The sequence below is a fragment of the Podarcis liolepis genome, assembly GCF_965112155.1.
Source record: "Podarcis liolepis genome assembly, chromosome: 3".
NCBI classification, from domain to species: domain Eukaryota; kingdom Metazoa; phylum Chordata; class Lepidosauria; order Squamata; family Lacertidae; genus Podarcis; species Podarcis liolepis.
Window position 1 is genome coordinate 82,055,242 of NC_139557.1, and position 19,783 is coordinate 82,075,024.

Consider the following 19,783-nt stretch of genomic DNA (forward strand, 5'->3'; position numbering starts at 1 on the left):
AAATCATAATCTAATAATCAACTCAGTGCGTGACATCAAAAATCTCTGAACTACACCTAGTAGTGCCCATAATTACTCAGTGAGCTATGTGGATTAAGTTCATTCAGAAACTTTGAATGATTTCTAGTTCATCTTCACATTCATTCCCTTCCCTCTTCTCCACCCGGCCACAAAGCACTGAGGGCCCAGACTCTTAGCTCATTTTTTAAAAAAATTGGGCAGAGCAAGTAAAGAAAGTTGGGAAGTAAAGAGTCAACGCAACCTTCTAAGGCTTATTAGGCAAATATGGAGGCACTCATGTCGCTAGGGTTGTTTAGTCACTTAATCACTAAGAAATCAGAAGGAATGTGAGGCATTTCATGTATCTTCCTTGCTGAATAGATCTGCGGTCTTGCAATGGGGCAGCTTGCAGCAGGAGACAATGCCTTGCACCTTTAACAGCTGTATGGCTGGCACACAAAGTCCTTGCATCAGCTCCTACACTTTTAAAAACTATCATTCTGCACCATGTGCACAGGGAGAAAGGGATGGCAAAAGACTCCAGGAAGCACCATTGCCACCAGCTGCCTTCACATGCAACACTGTTCTTCCAAATCTGCATACCCTTCTCCTTGGCTACATGCCTCTATTTTGGCATGCTGGGACCCTAGGGGGGGGGGGGAATCAGTGCTGGGATTCTTGAAATTAAGGCCCAGGAGGACCTCAGATAGACCTCACTACTCAGAAGATTAGTGCCGCATGAGGTAGCAATAGGGCCCTACAGGAGCTGTTCTGCACCCTGTTGCTGATGGATTCAAGACTGACATTCTAACAGAACAGGGTTCATTGTACTTTAAAGCAAGGGTGAAGAGCCTATGACCCAGTGGCCAAATGCAGCCTTCCACACCTTACTATTTGGCTCTTGGGATATTTCTCAGGCAACATCCCTCACCAGCCCTACTTCATATCCTCAAGTGTTTTTGCCTGGCTGAAATGTGTCCTTGAACTCTTGGTTGCATGAATGGAGGATAGATAGGGGTGTGTGAAGGAACTAGCCTCCTGTAAAAGGACATTTGCAGTACATGCCGTGACCATTTTAGGTGCCTCCAATTGATGTGCAATTGCCGACGTGCAGGTCCTTATGGATCCAGAAGAGGGAATAACAGGGTACGCTTATACGTGCTCTGCTGAAGTGTGCCAGGGCCAGGAACAGAATCCCTGTGCAAAATGGTATTTATTTTCCTTTGCCCACTGTTGCTTCTGACCTTGTCTACCACAGGCCTGAGGCTCCTGGAAGATAGCTCAAATAGGAATAGGGCCTTTGGTCTGACAGTTTGGAAGAAATCACTCATGGGAATTTCTGGAGGAACAAGGAGAAAAGAAAACTTGCCTGTAGAAAAGAAACCACTCAAAGCAAATCACATCACACCAGGTTGGTTTGTGCAGCCCTTTATTAGCAACTAAAATAGAAGATATTTGTTGTACAACATGGGTAGTAATTGACTATACTGGAGTTTTATTATATTCTGATACAGGATCTTTTATAAATGCATTTTTTATTAAAAAGCTTCCACCCTCGTCTGTTTACAACTTGCAAAACTATTCTGAAAGCAGAGTACATGTGCACAGGTCTGCAGAGTGCAAATCTGGGATGTGGTAAATGCTTTTACATGTTGTACCTGCAAGGGGACCAGCGTCTGCCACCATCCCTTTATAGCCACTGGCTTTTAGAAGTCACAACATTTTGACACCAGCCTTCCTTCCCTTGTCCTAAACAAGAAAGCATTTTAAAATGAGTTGTAACTAAGGAAGGACTACATCTACTAGAAAAAGAAGAGTTCTATTAGTTTGAGGTTTCCGTATACCCAAAGACCAGGAACTGCATCTTTGTAAGGGCAAGGCTGGGACCCCACTGGGTGTGCAGGTGTCATCCCTGAGAAGTCAGAGGTTCAGTGGACCATGAGCGCTCCTGCTGCGTAACTCACTGAGCTGTCTTGCCAGTTTCGACACTGGCTTGACTGGGCATAATTCAAAAACGAGAAGCTCATGTTCATTCCATTCTTCTGGAGCTCTGTGATAGCCTAGGGGGAAGGAAAGCAAAAAGGTTCGCTGTTTTGGAAGTAAAGTTGACATTCTCAGAGCAGCAGCACTCCAGCGCCTTATTCATAATGGACTCTTGCAAACTTTGCAGGGGAGGACTGGTAGGTATCAACGCTCAGTCCCCACATTACTGAAGGGAAAATGCTATTGGAAATTCGGGGTTTCCCTCAAGAATTCAGTTCCACTCCAAACTCTGCTAAGAACACCACCCAGCTGAGTACGACGAAAGCTAAACCACAGAAGGTTTGGTCACCAAGGAGAGAGTATGGTGTTTTCTAGTAATGGCATTTGCTGCATTTGAACTCTGCTTAACAAACAGTACTTACATTTAGTAAAACCCCAATGGGATGTCTTCCACATATCGTATTATGGTATTTCTTCAAGTAATTGCTAAAGGACACAGGGTCAAGCTGCTCTATAATGCTCATACCCTAAGGAGAATACCAATATTATGATCAGCTATAATTTAGAGCTGCATTTATTCATAACCAACATTTATAGCATGCCAAGCATGTTGCCCAAGAAATACAGATATCAAACACAGAAAGTCTTAACATGGAGGGAAATACCTAAGCTTTACAAACTTTTTTTTTTGTAAAAAAGACAGTTATAATTATTACTGTGTATTATGTATTACTGTGTATTACGAATACACAGAACTTTCCACTCAATGTGATATGGTTGTCACATCACCTGCGGGGGAGACTGACACCAAATTGAGAAGCTATCAGTAAAGCGGAAGTTCTACATAAAACATTAGGTCTTTTCCTCCCTGACCAGCATGATCAAGAGTTTTCCCCTTGAATTTTAGAATTTTCCAAAGAGTTTTGTGATAAAATTTTAGAGTTTTCCAAAGAGTTTTGTGATAAATTGGGAAGGCCTAGGCCCAACACCTTCTCCCATTAGAGCAGGCATCCCCAACCTGTGGCCCTCCAGATGTTTTGGACTACAATTCACATCATCGCTGACCACTGGTCCTGTTAGCTAGGGATCATGGGAGTTGTAGGCCAAAACATCCAGAGTGCCACAGGTTGGGGATGCCTGCATTAGAGTCTACAACTGTCTCTTAGAACAACTGGCAGCATGGTCTTAGCATGCTCTTGATGCAAAGAGCCCCACTGAATCAGACCAAGGGTTGATCTACTCTAATCTTGTTTCTAGATGTCTCTATGGAAACATCTACAAGACAGGCATGAAGACAACAGCCATCCCATTCGGCAGCTAGTATTTAGATGCAAAAGTGCCTTGGAACATGGAGACACCATTTAGTTATCATCACTAACAGATTTTGACCTTTTAAAAGCCTTCTAAGGCTGCAATCATCTCCTCACTTACCTAAATTCACTAGGACTCACGTGGTTATGAGTTCTCCCTGCTCCACCCACCCCCCACCCGAACCTACTGATGATCCAACACCATTGGGATATTCTGAATTCTAGCAATGAAGGAAGAAACAAGTAGCATTTCTGAAAAGCTTCCACGGGGATCCTGGACATCAAAACTCTATTTCCCAATGTTGTTGATGGCCACATGTACTGCGGCTACGGATTCCCTCCTAGACTAGGGATAGATGAAATGGTCTTGATCCAGTTTGCCTCCCTTGTGTTGAAACAGAAACGGGAATGTGTTATTTGGAGCTCTGAAAAACTCCAGGAGCCCTCAAAAAACACAGGAAGAGCAGACAACAGAAATTATGAAATTTAACACTTACCATTTTATCTAGGTTTTCAATGGACCTATAGATCTCTCCTTGAGACTCATCATAGTAACTGTATCTGAACCGCTGACCTTAATTAATCAAATTAAAGAAGAAATGAGTAACTAGACATCTTTTATGTGGTTATATTTTAAAATGAAATAAAGTGGTATCTGAACAGGCAGCACAAATCTATGGTGTACTGCATCTTTAAAATACTCTCATTCAGTATACTGACTGCATTTGGATGATCAGCCATCAGTTTAATGACATATGATGATGTCTTCTGCCCATGCACAGAGTCTTTATGCCCATCCCTTTGTGTGACTAAGCTCACGAACCAGCAACTCTTTCATTAACTATTCTTTCCCTTTTCTTCCAGCACTGGTAACAGCTTTAAAACAAGCCATGGTGTTAAATCACAGTGTGCTGAAAGGCTCATTTGTATCTCAGGTATCTCAGGTTATTAAGGTAAAAAATGACTTTTTGAACTTTTCCATTATATTGCAATAAACTTAATCCCAACAAGACGGCAACCAATCAGATTAAAGTGTCCTCATAACGCAAACATGATTTCTATCAACTTTTGGCACTAAGGAAATATAGTATGGTCATACATCAAATATTTTTTATTTTAAAGTAAATTTAAACTTGTATCAATAGTTTTTAAAAGTATAAAGACATCATTTTGGTTTATGTTGCTTTCTTTGCAAAATGCCAGAAGAGCTGTTGTTGTTTTTAATTGCTAGTGCTTTAAGAACACTGCCACTTGTCAGAAATGAGCAGTGACAGAGATGCCTCCAGTAAAACCTTGGGAAACTTTAAAATGACACAAAAGCCACAAAAAACTAGTTCACGGCTGCCTTCTTTTGCTGGCTCTGCAATTCTAATTTGAGTAGAATGAAGCAAATATGAAAAAGAATGATCAGATACAGGTTGGGAATGCAAATTATTAAAACTGCTGGTGAATCCTTGCCACCCTGACTCAACCATGGGAAGAGTTCTCATTTTTGATCACAAAAGAATGTGTTGTATGATTTCCTCTTTTAATAATAAATATAACTCTTAGGACTCTCTCTCTCTCTGTGTGTGTGTTTATCTCTGTGTATATGGTTGTGTGTGTAAAGTCAAGCTCATGCCTTAACTACTTCTTTTGTCACCCCTGCCACACCACGCAGGTGTGCAACCAACAAACTTCAGCTTCAATTCGCTCTAACAGGTTTGTCAAGCTAAAATGCATTTCAATGTAACATACACGTATTTTGTGTGTATTTGCCAATGTATGCAACTGGAGTTCACAACTATTAACAGGCCTCAACTTACCCCAATGACAGAAGTCAGAGGAAACCACAAAAAGATTACAAGGATCTGCTAAATATTTGCTGAAGAGTTTTCCAAATTCCTGTTCTTTTGTCTCACTCAGTGCTCCAACCAACACAGGAACAATGGTAAACTCATCCTTATGGCTTAAAGAAGAGAAAAATAAGTTTGCATTGTAGAGGGTCAAGACAAGATCGGTGCTGAATGGTCCCCTCACCCTCCTGACTGTGCTGCTCCCACATGCAACTTCCCCCCACTTCTTGTAGGCCTGTCTCCCATGTGAAAAGCACTGAACACACCCCATGGCACATATTCTGAATCCATGATTCAGCCTTATTTCTTAAAAAAAAGGAAACAATTCTTTTTAAAGATCGTTTTGATCTGTTGCCATATTTATCTAACTAGCACTTTCTAAAAGTTTGCACCTCAACAGCACACTTTGAATAGCGCTTAAGCCTGACAAAAACAGCATGCTGTAAAGAAGGCTTCCTCTACCTTGGCCCTCCAGATGTTTTTGGCCTGCAACTCCCATGATCCCTAGCTAGCAGGACCAGTGGTCAGGGATGATGGGAATTGTAGTCTCAAAACATCTGGAGGGTCAAGGTTGAGGAAGCCTGCTGTAAAGAAACACAGTATGTTTCAGATGACCAAGCCAGACTCTCTCTGTATTTCAGAATCAGAAATAGGTACTCTGGTAGTGATAGCTTCATAAGGAAAACAAGCTGTGTGTTTTTTTCATTGTCTCATGCCCAAAGGGGCAGTGATTTTTCAAACACTGTTTTGTTAAATAGGTATGTTTTATAGTCACACCTGAGATGCGTAGTCAATAGCTTATGCTTAGACTTGTATTTTGAAGTGGCTGAGTTGCAGAGTTTATTGCTGAGTGAACCTTTGTAATTAATTCAACACTGTATTGCTTATATGTATTATCTACTATTATAAATTGTATGCATAGAACTGTTACGTTACCATGTTTTAAACTGACCTGAAGCTAGTTGATAAAGAGTGGTATATACATTTCTTAACAAACGTTTACAGGTAATTTCTTTATGGAAAGATGCTCCCGTTTTGTAGGATTTGGGTCTCCTATAATTGGAACAAGCTGCGCAAAGTGGGATAGTACACTTCCTTGATTTTTGCCAATTCTTCCAAGTCACATAAGGAAGGATGGAAGGAACATATAATAACAGATGTAGTAAGATGAGATAAAAGCCCTGACCGCCTGAACTCTACCCAACCCCTACTGATTTCTACTCTAAGAAATTATCCGTGTGTCTAAAAGTTACAGCCTACAGTTCTCTTACTCGTTTTAATGAGCTTAAGACACTTGAGGATTCCAGCATACTGTATTCTACATTAGTGGAGTATGGGAGAAACCCATACATAGATTTATTAAAAGCAGGGATTCAATATGTACATTCTACATATGGTGCAGCTTCTTAAAAAGTAAATGTACCTTTCCATGGCTTTAGCAGTATAAGGCAAATGCATTTCAATACTGTGTTCATCTTCATCTGTTTGCAGAGACATGCGCTCAAACATTCCAGTCTTCCATAATTCTGCATAAACTGAGAAGTTTTGAATATATTAGTCTGACTAAAAAAATAGCAGAAGGCTGCAACAACTGAATGAGAAGCTGTCTTTCTGCTTTATCAACTTTCTGGTTAGACTGCATTATACTCAAACTAGGATGAAGTGTATCTCTTCAACCAAGTACAGTGCTACCTCAGGTTAAGTACTTAATTCGTTTCAGAGGTCTGTACTTAACCTGAAACTGTTCTTAACCTGAAGCACCACTTTAGCTAATGGGGCCTCCTGCTGCTGCTGCGCCGCTGGAGCACAATTTCTGTTCTCATCCTGAAGCAAAGTTCTTAACCTGAGGTAAGATTTCTGGGTTAGCGGAGTCTGTAACCTGAAGTGTCTGTAGCCTGAAGCGTAAGTAACCCAAGGTACCACTGTATTGTGATATAAAGTGCCAAGTTAAAACCTTTGCCTTCAGGCTGTATGGGAGAGCAGACAGATTATGTATTAATATTACCAGTAACCACTGGATAGCAGCAGAATAAAAAATAACCTATTGGGAAATATCTGTTTATAGAAAACAATGATTGTAGGTGCCTACAAATATTTTCATGTGCTCAGAAAAGCTCTCTCCCTCCCAATCCTTCTATTAACTCAGCTAAAGTATTTTAACTACAGAAACTCTCATACTAAGTTACAGGCATGTAATTCTCTTTTATGTAAGAAAAAGATCCTGTGTTCCTCCAGATGTGGTTGGACTACTGCTCTCATCAGCCTTGGCAGTGCTGTTGGGGTCCAACATCTGTAGAGCCAATGGTGCCTCCCCTCTGATGCAAGATTTGATATAAAGACTATCACAACTGAAATTAGAGCTAATTTTTTCCTGTAACCCATCTCACTTATCTCTCAATATTTATTTTAGTTACAAGCAGTGGCTTTATATATTTTATTGTACTGCATCAACTTTGTCAATGAAGGACAAGTGGTTACTGTAAGCAGGCAAAATCCCAACAGACTTTGTTCTAACTAGGGAGGAAAATAAGACTCTAGGCTCCTGAAAGTGTTCAGTAGTATAACTGCACAAAGGCACAACTATGGCTGCCACAGAATCCTTGGACATGTGTCCATTTGGTTCATTCATAAGACACTATTCTGTTAGTCCTGTTAGTTCCCAAGGTTTTAAGATACAAACCAACCAAACGTTTAAAAAATCAAAACATGAAGAAAACAAACAATGAAATGCCTTCTCCCAGATACAAAGCTAAGGCCACAGAGTGCAAATAAAACATTTGGGTTTGCAGAAAAGCTGGTGACAGTCCAACAAAACAGACTGAATTATTACAATGAACTACATGAATTCTAAATGGTGCTCTTCCTTAAATAATAATCCATGTTAGAATTACTTCCTGTGCCATACCCTATTTTTATTTTATGAAAATATTTAGAGGTAAGTCAAATAAAAGTAAAAGTCACAAAGGATTAATAGTTTTCTAAGAATTAGTTTTGCTTGTGTACTGCAGTGGTTGTGTATTTTATATACAATTACCCTTTTGATCAATTCGCAGATCATATAGTGGGGTTCTATATATATCCACACTGGAAAGTGCACACCGGGAGAGGGGCACGTGGTGGGAAGGCCCAAGGATGAAGATTCTCCGTCTGAGGGTGAACAGAAAACATGTAATATTAGCGACTGTCTACTCAACAGAAAAACAATGGATTCCATGACTAGCTAAAGACAGGTGAACGGTTCCACTATCAACGTTTGCACTCCAGCACACACAGACATGCTTCCTGCTCCCTGGTTACATCCCCATTACAGTTGTGTCCAACCAAAGGGTTTTCTACTTGAAGGAAAAAGAGAAGGCTCCCAGTTGGATGCCTTTATTATAGCTCTTTTTTATGTTATCACTGTAGCGTGGCAAGTGAGATGCTACATCATGTAGCATCTAATCACAGAAAATGAGGACCGTATGGTCCTGATTGCATACAGTTCCAGGCAATTTTAAATACAACCCGAAAAATAGTGCTGTGGTCCAAACTGTCTCCACCCTATATAGAAATGTCTTCACATACATGTGCTCATTGGTGCAATCTGGAGCCAAAGCAATTTCGCATCCTGATGGCAACCACGTTGCCAAAGCTAACACAAGTATTGGGTGGGTAGGGTCAAGAAAAGGGGACATTGACACTAGAACTTCACACAACATTTATCCATTCATTCTACGAAGTATACTGTCTCTCAGAGGCACTGTTCAATTTGCCCAAGGATTGGGACAAAACAACAAGTTATCTCCATTATGTGTCAGCCACTACGGTATCCCTCTTTGCCACTACCTAAAATAACTTCTGTCTTAAAGTCAGCATGTATGCAAATCAAGTTCTGTTGTACACACTCTAAGAATCTTCTAAAGTGACTTACGTGACTGAAGGATCCACTTGTTTGTACGCATGAGCTGCACACGACCCACAGTAAGTATAGCCTGCATGCCTGCAAAAAACAAGACACATTGTACAAGATTAACAGTCAGCATATTGCAGCATATAGGGGAGCTTGCTGATGTTATGGAGTTGACAAGCAGCATATCTTCAACTGGCTCTTGAAAAATGCAACAGCAGATATAAGCAGCATGCCCAGTTGGTACACTGACAATCAACGAGCAACTCAGCTTACTTACGTGACTCTCAGACAGCAGATATGTATATACCCTTATCAAGGTTATGTTTGCAAGACACAGCAGTGTCTTGCATGAATACGCCTATGACCTAAAATTGTGATAAGAGATGGCTGTAATTTGAAGCTATGAGCATTCTACTTCTTAAAGCAAAACCATGTTTAAGATTGAAATCTTACTAGTAGTAGTCTTCTGAGCAATTACAAACAATGCTGAAATGAAATAGCACACTACCTTTCATGAACACAAGAAGTGTTCTCTCCTCTGGTGATAGGGACTCAAAGGAAGGAAAAAGTCCACACATCCAGAGTAAGGAGAATGCAAGATAAAGCACTCTCCTTCCTCTGAATTAGGATAGTTGATAGAAATAATCTAAACAAAATAGGACAAGCAAATGACACCAAAGAATCACCTGTATCAGGGCAGCTAAGCAGAGTGACCGACATGAACTGGCCTATTTCTCTCACTCCATAAGCACCACCTTTTGCTGCAGATATTGGAGTGTGACAATTTGTAACAGTTCTTTTAAAATGGTCTACATGTGAAAATAAAGAAAAAACTTACGGTGCAATAATAGCTCTAGCAGGCCTCTTTGTAGATTGTACTTGAGAAAGCCAACCTTCTAGTTGTGCACTCAGCTGAGGTCCTAGAAAAAGAGATAAGGCTTTAAAAACAACAACCACAGGAGAACCAACGAGCCATCCTTAGAATAAGCAAAATGGCCTATAGCTGCAAACCATAGCTATAACTGTGCACAAGTAGCATTCTGGCACATGCTGCTCAAATCATGCCTGTCCTGCTCCTCCATTTGATAAGCTGGGAGGAAACAACCGTATCGCTGGTTTAGCATTAGGTGTGAACCAATGTGCATGGTTTCTCTCTTTCCAAACAAACCACAGGAGGAAACCAGAGAAAAATACACCACTAGTTCTATTCGGCATGTGAACAGTGTCATTTTAATGCTTCCGGGTGGCTCCAAAGATGATACCTTGCTAATTTCATTTTTAATCAGTAATGTTTGATATTTCACAGGGAGTCATGACAGGAAATATACCTAATAACATTTTAAAGAATTTGAAAAACACTTAGACATTAACCGGTCTATTGACAAACAGCCGCCAGCTTGATTGTTGCTTTGTATTAAACTCACATTAGCAACTGACCTATTTCAACCCAAAGGAAAAACTGCATTCAAGTGTGACCCTCTCCAATATCTCTGCAACATCCCCTCTCAGTGCTGCATCTAGTTGTGCCAAGAGCTACTGCTGCCAAAAACTAATTCAGAAGAGGATTGCTTCATTAACACACCACTTGGAAGTGCTATAAATACATGCTTAAACAAACTACACAATAAGGATAATTTTAAAAAGCTAAAGAGGAGTGTGGTAAGAAGTGCCTGGCTCCAAGGCATCATTGAATATTAACAAGGAAGGGTAAATATGTGAATTCATGGAAGCTGTATTGTTTAATGATCCACTGTGGCCAACAGTAGTTTGAACATTTACATAGGTATTGGCATGGAATTGAGATGATTCTAGAACTGAGAGCACCTAATCACCTGATGCCATTCTTGCATCAGGTAAATGGCAGATGGGCAACCATCTGTCAAACTTGGTCTGAAAGACTAAATCCTGATAAAGATCTAGCCTGTAAGGTCAAGGTTTCCCACCCATGCAATAGTTTTTTTTTGGGGGGGGGGTTACTTCGGCACATCCAGTTTAGAAAACCCAATTGACATCCCATAGTTCAGAGCAGGGCCTGACAGAAGGAGCTACAGTTTGTTATTCCGCCTTTAAAAGCTGGCCTAAATTTGCATCTTTAGATATAAATTATTAGATGCTAAATGTGTGCAAAATTGTGTTCTGGGCATGCGCCGCAAGTCTTTCAAGTAGCAGCTCTCCACACCATGTATGTGAGCATCCATTTGATTTGGTAGTTCTCATTTCTAGACTGCAGCTCCGCTTTTTTTACTGCTATCATAAAAACTAGACCTGGCTAGTGGATGAACAGTTGCCACACAATGACTTTCCCCCCTCCCTGTATAGCTGTGACAGGCAGCCACCTCCCATAAAACATTTGATGCAAGAAGATGCTCTGCATCAAGGCTGCCTGTGAGACAACACAAGATGGAGGGCTGCAGGGAGTTGGGCGGTGCCTACTATTAAACCATTTCACCACCTGCAGCCCTCAGATCCTGATAAACAGGCTCACAGCAACCAGGGCTTGTAGCAAAAATGATGGAGTGTTCCTGTAGACACATCTTCACAATTTCTGAGGGAAATTAATTAAAATGAGGAAACAGTAATCTTTGTGTCTCCCTGGAATAACTGGATTTGAATTAGGACCCAAATAGGCCTCTGTTTTTAAATTTAAAAGGAAATGTTTTAACGGTAACCCCTGAAGCAGTCCATACTGAATCAACAAAATGTGACAAACAGCAAAATTTCAACCACGTGAACAAGTAAATTATTATACATGCTGAAATAATCTTCAGGGGTTTTTCTTTTTTGGGGTGGGAGGGAAGAATATATCATTGGAGGCAGGGCCACAGTTCTCCAAAAATTTGCTCAAGGTCACACTGCCTGAAAATGTGTGCTCTTTCTTTCTGCTATAGAATAAAATGTAAACCTTCAACAGTAGTTAAGAGTTCATTTTGAAGCTCAGGATCTCTTTTTCAAAGGTAGAGAGAGTCACTTGACAAATTCACAAAAATACAACTATATATGATGTCCAATCATTGCAGGCTTTTCATGGGTGTTTTTTTTTGGGGGGGGCAAACATTATCTCCTCTCTGCAAGTAAATCCAGCAATTGCTTTGGTTACTTCCATTCACCTACTAGTAATTAGTTCACCTAGCATGTAAAACTTGGGAGGCTGCTGACTTTCTGAAAAACACAACATCTCATCCAAAATCAGCATGTGTGGAAAGTACTTTAATGTTCACAGTGCATTTTCTTTCCCCCCCTTTTTAAAAAAAATCATTTCGTTTGTTTATTTAGCATGGAATGCCCCTTAAAGGTAAAGGCACCCCTGCCCGTTCGGGCCAGTCTTGCCAGACTCTAGGGTTGTGCGCTCATCTCACTCTATAGGCCGGGAGCCAGCGCTGTCCGCAGACACTTCCGGGTCACGTGGCCAGCGTGACAAGCTGCATCTGGCGAGCCAGCGCAGCACACGAAACGCCGTTTACCTTCCCACTGGTAAGCGGTCCCTATTTATCTACTTGCACCCGGAGGTGCTTTCGAACTGCTAGGTTGGCAGGTGCTGGGACCGAACGACGGGAGAGCACCCCGCCGCGGGGATTCGAACTGCCGACCATGCAATTGGCAAGTCCTAGGCGCTGAGGTTTTACCCACAGCACCACCCGTGTCCCGCGGAATGCCCCTTAATGGACTACAAACACCCAGTAACCTGAACTATATAAATTGCTAAAGTTCAAAAATCTGCAAATAGAAAATAAAAATACCTATATGGAAAAGCTTGATGCTTCCATTGGTAAAATAAAACAGTATATGAAGATCAATGGTCTACAATGGACCAAAGTTGCTTTCGTAAGTTATCTTTCGTTTTTATAGATATACTTTTGAACACCACTTGAATGCAAGAGTGTAACATCCTATCTTCCAATAACGATTTTTTCCATGACACAACCTTTTGTAGGTGCAGATATCTAATAAGAGTACACAGCTGCCTATGAAAACACATGCCACAGTATATGTTATGGTGGTAAAAACATACAAAGAACACAATTCAATGCATGTTTACTCAGATGCATGACCAGCTGTATTCAATGGTATTTCTCACTAGGAAATAGGTGTAGGATTGCAGCTTATTTAAGATACATTTCAGTTGAACAACAGAAGCATTAAGAGCCTCTGGAATACATTTTATTCACTATTTCTTTGGTTGGATCATGGTCCCCAAACTAAAGCCTGCGGAACGGATAAGGCCCGAGGGACTCGTTTATCCGGTCTGTGGCGACCCCCGCTGCCCGCTCTTACCGGCGCTGCATGGCTGCCCACTTCCGGGTCGGAGGAGCACCGGAAATAGCATGTGCGCACGCATATGGGCACGCGCTCCCCCACCCTCTGGCCTGCCACGCCCGGCCCGAGGTGCAGTAAGTTTGTGGTGGTAGCTCTCACTTGCATCCATGACAAAAACAGGATAATTTGCATCCGGAAATTTTCTGATGCCCCAGAGTGATCGAATTTAGCATTTCTATTTTACTTGTATTTAGCATACAAAGCTAAAAACTTTGAAACTGCCAAGCTTGCGTAAACTGTATCTGCAACTGGCATCTATTCAGTTACTAATGGACTTATCAAACAGGAAAAATATCGATAGAAAAATAAAGCACTGTAAAAATTTTCACCCTTCATCATCGTTGCTTGACATATCCCTTTGTGATGCAACAACTGTTGGCAACTTGTTGAGAATGGTCAAGGTGCTCATCTTGCATACATGTAAGTTTTACAGAGCTGTCAAAGACTGACTTGTATTTCATGGCCTTCTGACACATCCTTTTACATATTTTTCCACACACACATACACCAAGTAAGAATAACACTTTGTGCATTTGATGACATGGGCTCTCTTCCATGAAATCTTGTGCCATAATAAATATGGTAGTCTTTAAGAGCCACAGGACTCTTTCTTCTTTAAATGAAATTTGTGTTTGCACATCACTTTGTGGTTTGGCAGTTAAGTATTTGCTGCAGCAAAATGGCCTGGCATATACAAGTTTCTCTTGTAACTGCTAAGCTCACATTAGGTTTTTCTGTAGAGTAAGCAAGAGACCCCAGGAAACCTGTCTAGCCAGCCGGTTCAGTCTTCTTTGTCTTGTTGCCAGCTCCCAAGAGCAGAAAATGTGTTTATTCAGCAATGCATCCAGCAAGCTTGGACACTGCATGTGTATTACCAACCAGTTTTAAATCCATTGCTACACCTGCTAGAAGTTGTGAATTGACACTTTTATCTCCTGCAGCAATATCCTCCGCACCCTGATTTCAACCTGTCAAAGTTAGCAATAGCATTGCATCATCTGTTTGCATGACTTGCCCTTGTTCCTCCATCCACACTGTATTTATTGATTTATTAAATTTATATGCTTCCCCTAATCAGAGGATCACAGGGTTGTTTACAATATCAAAACACAAAAATACATAACATAGTAAGAAACAAAAGCAATACCCCCAGTTTAAAGGGTCATACCTTGTTTAATTAGCCAAAGGTCTGGGAGAAGAGAATGTTTTTGCCTGGCTGCAAGGAGGAGTCAGACTTGTTTTGAGCTGCTTTGGGGGTGACCTGCTTTGCCTCATAATAAATCCCAAAGCATTCAGAAGCACCTTGCTTCAGTTCTGGATTCAGGCTTCCTCCAAAGTAGGTGCACATTCATGGCATGTATTGCATCCCTAAACCTACACTTCCAGTTGGAAACAATCTTTCTTATGACAAGCAATTAGGAGTAACTTCTAAAGGTTAAGATACCTACTACAGTTGCTAACAAGCAGACATGCAGCTAGCAAGTTGCAAGTATTCAGCTGCAATGTACATATGCTTGTCAAACCTGCTGCTATCTTCTCTCTCCACATCACATTTTTCAGGTAAGAGTATAAACCATCAAGCCAGAGGAAGTAAGTGTTTGTTTTGTTTCAGTCCTGAAGGTTCTTTTGTTTCTTTGTAAGGCCAAATGAAATATCTGGTTGCTGCATACAATACATACAGGAAGAAAACTCATTCTGGAACATGTATGCCTTTCATCCTGCAGAGGGCAGTTCTGTGTGCAGCATTTCCTCAGGAGGGCCAGAAGAAAGAAAAGGGGGCAAAGACTGACAACTCCACTGGTCCTATTTGCTCTTTTTAAATGGTATCAGAAATCCAGAAACACTAATTATAAGCATTATCTCCCTCATATCTTCTGTGCCTGTTCACTTTAAAAACGCAGGTTTGTAAACACAAAGACTTCCCTATAAACATAGTCGTTAAGTCCTTTGTTCTTAAGAGTAATACCTCATTCTCTGGGGGTTTAATAAATTGTAATGGTTATTTTTTTAAGGGGGAAAAACAGTACACTGGGCAGTACAAGATGCCGGACTTGACAAAATGCCTGCTAGCTCGATTCAGAGACAACTGCTGCGTTCCCATAATCCATTTCTTTCCCCTCCCCCGTATTACCCTAAATGACCCCTTTTCATTCACACACTTCAGATCTTTGTCGGTTCCTTTAACTCGACACCGAACTACCAAGGGATTCTTCTCTTGGTTTCTTTTTCACAATCACAATCACCTCTCCCGAAATGCGCTGTTTCCTCAGGGTATAATAAAGGGAATAGGAACCAGTACAGCTTCCTTACAATCCCCGGGGCGATCTCTGGGAATCTCTTTTCTCCAGGCGCCGATCTCCCCACCCTTCTGGAGCTTGGCCGGGAATTCAACCACGGGTAAAGGCAACCGGAGGTTCTAGAAAAGGGCCTCGAAATGCTCGGCGGAAAGTGCTGATTCAGTCAATGGCCCACCTTCCGGGGCGAAGGAGAGGGGGAAGCCTTGTTCTCGACACAATCAACGCCGGATTCCGCGCCGCGATCGTCGCCTGCTGCCATCCCAACCTCCCTTCAATTCAGCGCCATGTGTGTGTGTTGCAAAACGCTCTCTTCCTTCGCCCCATGTCTTTTTAACGCCAATTACACACGCACACACAAATGAGTCTCACGGCACCGTAGAGATTCACAGAATTACAGGGCAATCCTAAGGATGCCTACTCATCACAGGCCAGTCCTACCGAACCCCTCAACGGGGCTTACTCCCAGGTAAGTATGAACAGGGCTGCGACCTCATTGTGTGACAGCTTTCGAGGGTTACAGGCCGCTTCACCAGATCGCTGCATCCGATCTGGTAGACTCTGGGCCGCAAAAAGGTTGCGCGCCCGTAAATCAATTTGCCTTTAAGTGGCCACGAGATTCTTCGCACCCTGGAGTGAACACCCCGGGATTTATCACGGATATGCGTCCGTGGGACACCCACTATTCCCCCACTTTAGGATAATAAAGAAAAAAGCCTCGCATTCCCGGTAAGAGGTTGAGTTCGGCCCACCTTTGCAACGACCGAGAAACCGCATCGTAGCGGCGCCGGGCGGTCAATTACTCGGGATTAAAAATCTCCAAGGGCTTTATTCGCCTCGGTCGTTTAGACACCGATCCCCCGCGTATAATAAATGGGCAAAGCGAGCTCACAGAGCAATCCCGCCGCCCGACGGAGCAGCCTAGCCCCTCGCCCCCACAGGCCCCGGAAACCCCCGCCGCCCCAGCGCGTACCTGAGGCCGTGTACCAGCTGCCGGCGTGGCTGGCCTCCCGGCAGAGCACTCGGTTGGACATCTTGGTGCCTGAGCCGCCTATGGTGTTGGGGGAGGCGGGGGTGAAGGGAGGCAGGGGGGCCTGGGGAAGAGTCCGGCCGCGGCGCTAATCCCCCTCCTCCGCCTCCTCCCCCAGCAGAGCCCAAGCCCCCGCGAGGGGGGGCGGCGCTGCCGGAGACACGGCGAGTAGGGCCGGCGACAAGGCTGGGGAAGCGGCGAGCACGAGGCGCGGGAGGGCTGCGGGCTCTGCCGGAGGCTCCTCCTGGCCTGGCCCGGGTGGGGGAGGCGGAGGAGGCGGCGGCGGAGAGGAGAGCCCGAGAGGGACAAAGGCCAAGGCAGCGACCGCCGCCCGGGCGAAACCCACAGAGCAGGCGGCAGCCGCCGGGTTTGGCCTAACTCGGCTCCTGTGGCAGAAGGACTACACCAGCGCGGCTCCCCATTGGGCCAAGGGAAGCAAAAGCCCTTCGGCGATTGGGTCGCTCTTTGCCTATTCCCTCGACGGGCGCAGCCGCGGCTTCCCATTGGGCGGCCGTCCGAAAAGCGCCCTCTCTATTGGAGGAAGCGGGAGGCGTGGGAGGGACCGTTTAAGATTGGCCGAGTGGAGTTGCCGTGGCAATGGCTTCTGGCCTTCGCTGATTGGCGGGGCTGTGTCTCTGAGGTGAAGGGAAGATTAGAGGGGGGAAGGTTAGCTGCTGAAAGGGCCTCCGGGCGGGGAGCGGGGCGTCGGAGGGGCATGTGGAGCCGCCTGGCTGCTCGTCCTGACAGCCGGGAAAGAGGCTTGTGCGGGAGTCCCTGTGCCCCCCCCCGTTGCGGAAGGGGCCTACGTAAGAGTTGAAACGAGAAGTGCCGTTGGGCGCCGGAAGTAATGTGGTTGCTCTTTCAGCCTCCGCTTCTATTCCGACCCGTTCTCTTTCCACAATTCTTTAATATGGAGACAGGGTTCAGGGTGGAAGAAGTAGTGCGTGATCACATCCCCCTTCTACATTTAAAGCACACGACTCCCTCCCCAAAGATTCCTGGGAACTCTAGTTTGTTAAGGGCGCTGGGAATGGTAGCTCTGCAATTCTGTATATAACAGTTCCCAGGATTCTTTGGGGAGAAGCCATGTGCTTAAGATGTGCTTTAATTGTATGGTGTGGATTAGAATAGAGCACACCACACGCCTGAGATACTTAACGAATCATTAGTAGGATGGCAGCCACAGCCTCCACTGTTCAGAACATAAAAGGCTTCACTTTATTACAGTATTTTAAGACCAAAGGTCCCTCTGGCTCAGGTCTTTTCCTCCCAAATGAAGCAGCTCTTTGAAATCCAAGAGCAACCTAGTGTTTTCTGCAACACTGCAAGGCATTATGCTTTGAAGCAGCTCAGAATGACAAAATGGACTGGGCTGGCCCTGAATCAAATTTGCCATAGGGACAGCTTTCTAAAATGGAGGGCTGGACCACAAGCTTTATCTTGCATCCAGGACAAAAAGGCAGGAAGGAATTGTGGCCAAGTCAGTGCAATCATTTCAGAAAGCAGTGTGAGTTTTGAGCTCGGGAGCGGCTGTGTGACAGAGTACTAACAAGTTCCAAATTTGCAGTCCTGCAAGCATGTAAACAAATGCTTAAGAGTTGAATAATCCAGTGACAGGAGGACTGAAGTGTAAAATGCACACCATTTTTATAGTTGCATGCTTAGGTTCACTTTGAGGGAGATGAAACTGGATCATAGTGGGTTATACAAAGGCAGCCACTTAAGCCACTTCAGCTCTTCACCCACCCAATTTGTCATCTGGTATATTATTGGACTGCTGCCATGGAGACACCAGCAACCCTCAAAGGCCTCTTCTTCCAAAATAGCTAATAAGACTGAACTGGGGAGGGGGAGTGAACATGACGAACGTCATTAGATTGGAGAGACGGAGTGAAAAGGAGGCAGAGCCCTGGAAGTCAGCAGAGGAAAAGCTGAGCAACAAAGCCAAAGGGGAGGGAGTCTGTGCTTTACTCAGGAATATCCCATCTATCAAAGCTTGTTCTGTGCAAGTACAAACATGCACCCACAGCTTCACAATACCCTTGATTTTTTTTAAATGTTGGATGTAGTAACCCAATATGAGCAACTAGTACCAGGCAGCAAATAGGCTGATACTGTAATTCATGGGAAGTAGCAAATGTGGCTGGATTTGGGTAACCATGAAATAATCTAGTAGCAGAATTCAGGGTTGAATATCCTTTAAAATTTTAAAATCTAAACACTGTGTTACTAAACTTTAGGTTAATGCTAGTCAGGAAATACTGGAAACACTGGTTCAGATCCAGAAACCTTTGTGGCTTACCCAAAGGCTTAAGGTGGAGTAAGCAACAAGCATTGCACATTTTAAATGAATGGACTGGAGTGTTCAGTTTAAGGTAGCAATGCTGTGCAGACTTGTTTGGGAGCCAGAGCTTTTTGTTCTCCAGACTTTTAAAGTTTTGAGCCCTAGGCTGCAATTCTATACCTGAAAGGCCCATTGAATTCAGCGAGGCGTCTGAGTTTACATGCACATGATCACACTGTTAAGCAATCTAACCTGCTGCTTTTAACTGTTGGTTCCCTCCTTTTTGTCTGGAAATATTCTGAGTTTCGTGTTGATTTTATTGTTATGTATGCCTGAACAACTCTAAAGAACCAACTGACTAAATGCAGAATATAAATGAGTTATGTTGAGCTTAGTGTAATTTATTTGTAAGTGTGCCATGCATAGGATCCAGCTGGATTACATACAACTCTATTAATTTTAGGCAACTTGTTATCGGGGGGGGCACTGTGAGGACTGGATATGTGAAATCAGCATATCAAGTGTCCTGTGTAGTGATGCCTTTAGGTATTGCTTATTCTCTGTTTTCATGCAAGATTATTTTAGCAAATGGAGGGACATCTGGAGTACCAACAGGATTTTCTGAACCCAGAACTGTATCTTGATTGGGTCCTCCACACAACCAGCATAGGGGCATAATAATACTGGCCTACCTTGCAGGGCTCTTGGGATTACTAAAATACTACGCATGAAAGAATCTGAACATTTGAGATGTGCTATATAGATTAGTCAAATCTTTCGCCAGTAACTGTTCAAACTAGATTCTGAATTGATTTGTGACATAATTATCTGTCCCTGGTGCTGG

General features: G+C 43.2%; 1 protein-coding gene across 2 annotated transcripts; it reads right to left on the bottom strand.

The window, feature by feature from the left end:
- Window positions 1-1,412: 1,412 nt before the first annotated feature.
- MEMO1 (mediator of cell motility 1) lies at window positions 1,413-17,150 on the bottom strand. 2 transcript variants are annotated; one of them, XM_083496959.1, is made up of 9 exons: window positions 16,599-17,150; window positions 9,856-9,937; window positions 9,039-9,107; window positions 8,163-8,275; window positions 6,552-6,663; window positions 5,099-5,241; window positions 3,791-3,867; window positions 2,406-2,510; window positions 1,413-2,060 (listed from the first exon to the last, which is right to left on the bottom strand). In XM_083496959.1, exons 1-9 carry the CDS (start codon window positions 16,657-16,659, stop codon window positions 1,929-1,931), a joined length of 894 nt encoding a protein of 297 aa, XP_083353085.1. In that variant the 5' UTR covers window positions 16,660-17,150; the 3' UTR covers window positions 1,413-1,928. The 2 variants fall into 2 exon arrangements, with proteins under 2 accessions (XP_083353085.1, XP_083353086.1); XM_083496960.1 differs by lacking the exon at window positions 16,599-17,150 and adding an exon at window positions 10,455-10,573.
- Window positions 17,151-19,783: the final 2,633 nt, after the last annotated feature.